The 8,003-nt window shown below is 45.3% G+C and overlaps 1 protein-coding gene across 1 annotated transcript; it reads right to left on the reverse strand.

Annotated features, from left to right (window-relative positions):
- Positions 1-3,637: 3,637 nt before the first annotated feature.
- On the reverse strand, positions 3,638-5,927 carry LOC134468277 (trace amine-associated receptor 4-like). The gene is made up of 3 exons (XM_063222220.1): positions 5,613-5,927; positions 4,193-4,399; positions 3,638-4,135 (listed from the first exon to the last, which is right to left on the reverse strand). Exons 1-3 carry the CDS (start codon positions 5,925-5,927, stop codon positions 3,638-3,640), a joined length of 1,020 nt encoding a protein of 339 aa, XP_063078290.1.
- Positions 5,928-8,003: the final 2,076 nt, after the last annotated feature.

Genomic DNA, 8,003 nt, shown 5'->3' on the forward strand with positions numbered 1-8,003 from the left:
CGCGCATTCTTTGACTCTCTGGATTAATCTTTCCCCTCACAGGCCACTATGGCGAGTGGTTTTGTCCGAGTCACTACCCCTTCAGCTATTCTACTAGCCACCAGGGTTGCCAGATGTGGCTGATGATTTCCAGCCCAAAAAATGCTCAAAACCCGCCTGGAAGCACTAAATCCCGGCCAATTCTATTGATTTCAATGGGCAAAATTGGGCGGGTTTTACGGCAAAATGCCATTTTTACCCACAGACGGCCATCCAAAGCAGCCCAATTGGGCGGGAAACAGCCCAATCTGGCAACACTGCTAGCCACAAATTTTATATTGTTTTTTATTCACTACCCATTCAGCTAGTCCAGTGGTTCCCAACCTTTTTCTTCAGGGACCCATATTTTTACCATTGTAAGCTTTGGTGACCCAACTGCCCGAGCCCCCACACGAGAAGGAGTCACATGATACTCCGTTTCCTGCGAAAACTCATTTTAGTTATCATTTTATTCAACAGTATGTCTTCGGTCAAATAGAGAACTGTTAAATGTAGCACTTACATTTTGTTGCTTCTATGCATATATTAGTTTAAATGCTTTGTCATTTATTCAACAGGGGTGTTATATGGTATCAAAATTAAACACCTCAACATCAAGAGGGCTTTGCGACCCGCTATGGATCTTTGGCGACCCATAGGTTGGGTCCCGACCCATAGGTTGGGACCCACTGAGCTATTCTACTAGCCACGAATCTGATATTGTTTTTCATTCTTTATCATGAAACTGTGTATCTAAACTCAAAGGATGAAGTGCCAACACAAGAAGATACATGCATAGTGTTTTACAGGGAAATAAATCAAAGAGAAATGTGGACTTTTTCTTGAAGTTAAACACAAACAATGGATACACAAGGGGCAAACAACAGAATATAGTCTACTCTGATACGTCATATAGTACCAAGGAGAAAGGTACCTGCCAAAGAGGCTAGTGACACTGAAAATATTACCAGCCAAAGCCAAGCTTTATTAGCATTTGGCTGGCTGGCAGGTGCCAGTGTCAAGCCCTGTAAGGTAGTATGGACAAAATGTTACTTTGTGGGGTGCACACTTTGGGTGCCATAAATCTAGCAGTGGGTTTTTGGTAGTTTTGTTCTTACTGGTAAAAGTAAAAGTGCACCATCACTACGAGCTGTGGCTGCTCCCCGACCAATGACCCCAACGACCCCAATGACCCCAATGACCCCAACTCTTTGCTGCCTGTCGCTGTCATGGTCCTGTGTTTGGTAGGCTACACCAGTGTTTCTCAACCTTTTTTAGGCGAGGCACCCTTTCAATTCATGAAAAATCTCAAGGCACCCCAAACCAACAAGACATAACATGGCATCGCATCCGATACCACACAAGCTTAGAAAAGTAACGCATTTGGAGACGTCACACAACCTACGTTCGAAGTTGCAGCTTTAACCTATCTCTGACAGGTGTAGGCCATACTGGGACTACCTAAATTTAGGCTACTTTATTGTGTGTAAATGGTAGATGAGAGATTCCTCTGACTAAGCATTTATTTATTAATTTAGACAAATATGTATTATATTCATTGAGATTAAATAGAAGTTGTATTTACTGTCAATGATTATATTACATCATTTATTTAGGTCAATTTCACATAGCGCCAGCCACGTTTCCGAGGCACCCCGGTTGAGAAACACTGGGCTACACCGGATGCCCGGGCTCAAAGCCAGACGGGGGCAAAACTCCTTCCCTTCGCCACACAGACGCTCAGCTACTAATTGCTCCGAGGGGATTATCACGATCATCTTCCATCTTCACACCTGTAATTGGGCCAGCAAGGTGTTGCTCGTTGAGGTGTTTGTGGTTTACTATCACATCAGAGTAAACGGAGAATAGCTGTTTGGCAATAAACAAAACAACACACATCTAATGACCTCCCTGTGGCTCAGGTGTGTCTGTGGCGCGGGCTGTTTATTTCGATGACTGGGGTCAAAGGTCATCTAGGTATACACATGATTGGCGTCACGTGTGCCATGTGCGTTACGCCCTTTTTTGGGGGGAAAGCCAATGCAAGTCAATTGGTGGTGTTGGGAAAGAAAGAATAAACGAAAGACATGGACCTAGTAGACTTAACTTGTTCACGCTCAACATGCTGAAAACGTGTTGTGTTACCGGCTGTTCAAGTAATATAGCCAAACAGCCGTGGCTGAAGCATGGACTGTGTTCATTTAGGCTAGTCGATGTAGCATGTCCGTTATAATGAGACAATCAGTTTGTTTTCCCCGAAAAAGGGGTGTCACGCACATTCACGAGCAATGTACCCGGATGGCCGTTCATGCGTATAGGGCAGGGGTGGGGAACCTATGTCTCGAGGGTCGTTTGCGGCCCTTGAGGCCATTTTATCCGGCCCCCGGGATAATTTTAATGTTAAGAAGCTTCACATGAAATATGACATATTTTGTAAAGGAATCTTAGAAATTCCATTTGCAATACAACTAAGCTATATTCAGGGGACCTAGAGAAGGTGGGGTCTGTTTTAAAGGTGGCTGCCTTCGATATAGGCCTAAGGTGCAGGGGGAAATCCTGGTTTGTGTTCATAGTACGGCCCTTGGAGGACTTTAACGGCCCTTAGAGCAATTTGAAGTGGCCCCTCGAATGAACAAGGTTCCCCACCCCTGGTATAGGGTCATCTATAATGATGGCTATATTATGTTAAATTGTAATTATATTTTGGGTATCATTGTGATCTTACTCATACCAATCCTTATTACAGTTCATTCTTAACGTGTGTTTCGAGACAAGGTTTTGGCCACTTCTGGTCTTTTTTCCAGTGTTTGTGTCTGAGTAACTGTAAGTCGTTTTGGGGGTGGGGGGCGGGGGGCTGGGGTCAGCTAATTGTGATGTTAGGCTAAATTATCTCTACCCATTTGGCAGGGTTCCAAATTAACACCAACCCTGACTACAGGTCGGGCGAGAGCCAGGCAAGGTAGCTAACACACAGCACCTGCAACATAGAAAGGAAGCGTATTGCACAGGGCAGGGTTGTACAGGTAGCTGTTAGTACCTGCTGGGCATTGCTGCCTGTCGCACCTCTTCCGGTGCCCATGGGTCAGCGAGAGAAAATAAGACACATTACTGACCCATTAGTTAGTATGTGTATGGCTGGTAAGATTAACATCTAGTAGCCATTTTGTCTACGAGTGGTAAAAAAGGGTACTGCTGGACACTGCCGGTAGGTGGGCACATAGCACCTGTAACGTAGAAAGGAGGCGTATTGCACAGGACAGAATACAGTTTAGTTTAGTTAAGTTTAGTTTAGTTTATTTGATATAGGGACAGATACATAACATGTAGGTTGCATAACAACCAAACAGCAAGCATCATAGCATTTATAGCCAGAAGCTAATGTCCAATGCCCGTCCCTAGAAGGGCTTTTAAAACAATACAATAGCAGCAATAACAATAAAACAATATTATCATAAAAACAGCCTATACACTCATTCAGTCCAATCATTCATTTTTGAAAACTATCAATCATATTTAAAATTGGTGTAGCCTATATTCTTCCATCCATCTCATGCATTCACTAAACAGTCAAGCAGCCAAGCACAACATGGTACACACATTAACTGACACATTAACAAACTCAAAAGCGTATTTTCAATAGAATCACAGCCGTTTTTCTAAACCAGGAATACGACAGCGCATAGATGATGGGGTTGAACAAAGAGTTCAGGTAGGCGACCCACATCAGAATCTGGTACAGCATCTCGGGAATGGAGTGGTCCACCACGGGGTCGATGATGTTACACAGGAAAAATGGCGTCCAGCAGCACAGGAACACGCCGATGACGGCCCCGAGCGTCTTCGTGGCCTTGTAATCCACCCAGGACATCTGCTGCGTCTTGCCTTTGCCTTTGCTGCCCCCCTTGCTGGACTGCTTGGTGGTGGTGGAGACTTGGATGGTTTGAGCTTGTCTGATGGCGATGGCGAAGATTCTCAGGTAAAGGGTGACCATGACGGTCAGGGGGACAAAGTAGAAGATGAAAAAGTAGGACACGCCCGCCTCTTTCTCGTGCAGCCCCGAACACTCTCCAACGCAGCGGGTGTGGCCAGCGTCTGCGTCGTCGCCGTCGTCGTGATGCTCCTCCTCAGCCGCCGCGGCCGCGCCGACTCCGGTAGACGTGGCCCCCGCCGCCGCCTTGGCCTCGGGAGGGGAGTAGATCACCGCGGCGCCAAAGGCCGCCGACATAGCCCAGCTGAGGGAGAGCATGGCGAGCGCCACGCGCCGGGTCATGTTCTTCCCGTACTGCAGCGGCCGATTCACGGCGTAGAAGCGGTCGATGGAGATGCAGGTGAGGTGGAGCACGGAGGCGTTGCACAGCGTGATGTCCACGCAGGTGTGCAGCTGGCACAGTGTAAAATAAAAAAAGAGTAGGTTACTTATTGACTGTCCGTCCGCACATCCAAACCAGGCTTGTACGTACGAAATTCTGAATACTGAAATTCAAAGTAATGCCACTATACGAACACTAGGTGGTGGTGGAAGCAGCCCAACAGTTGCCGGGACTAGACAAATACTGATAAGTATACAGCACCATCTAATGTTCCCATTTTGTCATTACCTTGAATTTCTTTGAATTTAATCTACACCACCCATTGAGAGTACATAGAACACCGCCGCCTAGTGTTCATATCATAGCATTACTGTGAATTTCAATCCATTACTGTGAATTTAAATTCGGAATTTCGTACAAGTCTGATCCAAACATCTGGCCTGGGAGCAGGACAAGCAAATGACCAGGTAAATAAATAATAATAATAATAATAATAATAATAATAATAATAATAATAATAATAATAATATTTTTTTATCCAGTGTTAGGAATAACGCATTACAAAAGTAATTAATCACTGCAATGCATTACTTGGATTATTTTGAAAAGACAGTACATGTAAAGCAATCAGTAAGGCATTACAGTGTTTTGAGCAACTTGCCCAACACTGCCCCCTACCTGGCAAGAGGGCATCAGTACATGTAATCAGTAAGGTATTACAGTGTTTTGAGCAACTTGCTCAACACTGCCTCCATCTAGCACAGGGCAACAGTACATCAGTAAGGTATTACATTGTTTTGAGCAACTTGCCCACCACTGCCCCACCTGGAAAGAGGGCATCAGTACATGTAATAATCAGTAAGGTATTACAGTGTTTTGAGCAACTTGCCCACCACTGCCCCCATCAGGCAAGAGGGCGTCAGTACATGTAATCAGTAAGGTATTACAGTGTTTTGAGCAACTTGCCCACCACTGCCCCCATCTAGCACAGGGCAACAGTACATCAGTAAGGTACAGTGTTTTGAGCAACTTGCTCACCACTGCCCCACCTGGTAAGAGGGCGTCAGTACATGTAATCAGTAAGGTATTACAGTGTTTTGAGCAACTTGCCCAACACTGCCTCCACCTGGCAAAGAGGGCGTCAGTACATGTAATCAGTAAGGTATTACAGTGTTTTGAGCAACTTGCCCAACACTGCCCCCTACCTGGCAAAGAGGGCATCAGTACATGTAATCAGTAAGGTATTACAGTGTTTTGAGCAACTTGCCCAACACTGCCCCCTACCTGGCACAGGGCGTCGCCAAAGTACCAGCAGCGCTCCAGGAACTTGACCATGGCCGGCGGCATGACCAGCAGCCCCAGCAGCAGGTCCGCCAGCGCCATGGAGACCATCAGCATGTTGGTGGGCGTGCGCAGCTTGGGGAAGAGCGCGATGGTGCACATCACCAGGAGGTTGCCGCCGGCGATGAGCAGGATGGTGGACAGGAAGAAGAGGTAGAAGGGCAAGCGCATGGCAAGCGGGTAGGTGAGGCGGGCGCAGGAGCCGTTGAGGCCCTCGTAGCAGAACTGCAGGTCTGCGGACAGCTGGGAGATGTTCATCTTGAGCAACCTGCGTGGTGTGTGTCTGTGTGTGTTTGGTGTGTGGGGGAGGGGGGGGGGCAAAGAGAAAAGAGAGCTGCTGAAAGCTGGCCCAGGCCCCAGGCCCCAGGCCCCAGGCCCAGGAATGCCAAAACCCCCAGTCTGAATAGGGTTAAGATGAGGCATCCACTTATGCCTCTTTTTCCACTGCCTGTTTTTCTGGTAGGCCTACAGCTCGACACAGAGTGACTCGGCCGCCACTTTTTGCTTTTCAATTGGGCATGACACAGCTCAGCTGTAGGCCTACCAGAAAACCGGCAGTGGAAAAAAGAGGCATTAGTGGATGCCTCATCTTTTACATTACATTAGTATTTAGCAGATGCCTTTGTTCAAAGCGACTTACAAGGAGCAATTTAAACAAGAACAGGGTAAGGCACAGTGTACAGTTGCAACACTTATAGCATTGTCCTTCAAAGAGTAATGAAGTGGACAATGCATTAAAAAGTAGCAAAAAAAGTAAACAAAAGACCTCAAGGTGCAGTGTACAGTTGTTGCAACACTGACAACATTGTCAAACACAAGGTAATAGAAGCAACATTAAATAATAGGAAGGTAACAAGGCAAATTGGATAATAAGCAAGACATCTAGGCGCAGTGTACAGTTGCAACACTGGCAACAATGTCCAACACAGTGATAAAGAAAAAATAAGTAAAGGATTTAAAAAGGATGTTAAAAGCAAATTAGGTACATAAAGATGTTAGGTAAATAAGAGATGTGAGTAATAGCAGTGGCTTAAGGAAAGACCTCAGAGACTAAGACTAAGGAAAGAGACTAAAAACTAAAGGCTACAAGGTGAGTAGAATTAGTTATGTTCAAGCCTGTAGCCAGGGGGGGTTCGAGGGGTTCCCCCCCCCCCCCCCTCCAGTCCCCCACCCCCACTTGAACCCCCCAACTACGTTGCATCCCCCCACTTTGACTGGAAGGCCATTTCATCCCCTTCACTAAAATGACCCTTTGAAATAAAATAGTAAATGTTCGCCTGGTAAAGTAAGGAGATTAGAAATTAAGGACAGCAACAACAGACTCGCGAAAAACTTATAATGAATAAGATATGTCTAAACTAAAAGATTTTTAGTGTGCTCGTGTATTTGGGAAACATTGGAGTAGGGAGCCAAATGAAATCCACTTTTGAGGGACAAAGATCCCCCCCCCACCACAATGCTGGCTACGGGCCTGATGTTAGAGTGTTAAGCAGGGAAAAATCTTAAAAAAGCACATTCTGGAATTGTTTGAATGAATAACACACAGCAGTACAACGCCTCAGGCATAGAAGACACATTGTAGGTAGAACACAGAGAGAGAGAGAGAGAGAGAGAGAGAGAGAGAGAGAGAGAGAGAGAGAGAGAGAGAGAGAGAGAGAGAGAGAGAGAGAGAGAGAGAGAGAGAGAGAGAGAGAGACAAATACATACAAATACAGTTGATTATTTCAGTTCAGTTGTACCCAGATCCAAACATTAGGGTCATTTCTCTCCTAAATGTGTTGACTTACATGTAACCCTACATGGAGTCATACATACTCTAGATATAATGTAGACCTACATCTTTATATATATACAACACTGTGATCTTTTGCATTTCTGAGGAACACAAAATTGAGGCTGTCCAACATTTGCATATAGGCCTACTGTACACTACCAGTAAGGCTAAGAGGATACCTCATCTTTGAAAGCACATTCTGGAACAGAATGGAACAGAATGAACAAGAATAGGCTAGTGACAATGGCCCTAAAATTTTGAGACACCCCTACCGGAGGTAGAACCAAACCTAACAATGTTTTTCCTCATCTCTAAGCTCTCCCATACATGAAATTGATTCTTAGCCAAAATGATTTTACTGCTAAGCCTAAAAACATTACACATTTACACAAGCACCTACAAACAAAAAAAACCCACCAAAAATGTGAGCTCTCCGTATGGGAGTAATGACATAAAAACCCATGTAGAAAATGAACAGAAACTCTGAGAACTTTGAAATTAGACATGAATGTACAAGGGACAAGCACAGGGACAAGCACACCTAATTTCAAAGCTCTCAG

The sequence above is a fragment of the Engraulis encrasicolus genome, chromosome 18 (genome assembly GCF_034702125.1).
Source record: "Engraulis encrasicolus isolate BLACKSEA-1 chromosome 18, IST_EnEncr_1.0, whole genome shotgun sequence".
NCBI classification, from domain to species: Eukaryota; Metazoa; Chordata; class Actinopteri; order Clupeiformes; family Engraulidae; genus Engraulis; species Engraulis encrasicolus.

Bases quoted from the DNA above. Each gene is read 5' to 3' on its own strand.
- LOC134468277 (XM_063222220.1), bottom strand. From the start codon at position 5,927: ATGAACATCTCCCAGCTGTCCGCAGACCTGCAGTTCTGCTACGAGGGC. The intron at 4,400-5,612 runs GTAGGGGGCAGT...ACACTGTGCCAG, and splicing joins TTGGCGACGCCCTGTGCCAG to CTGCACACCTGCGTGGACAT. The intron at 4,136-4,192 runs GCGGCGGCGGGG...GCTGAGGAGGAG, and splicing joins ACTCCCCTCCCGAGGCCAAG to CATCACGACGACGGCGACGA.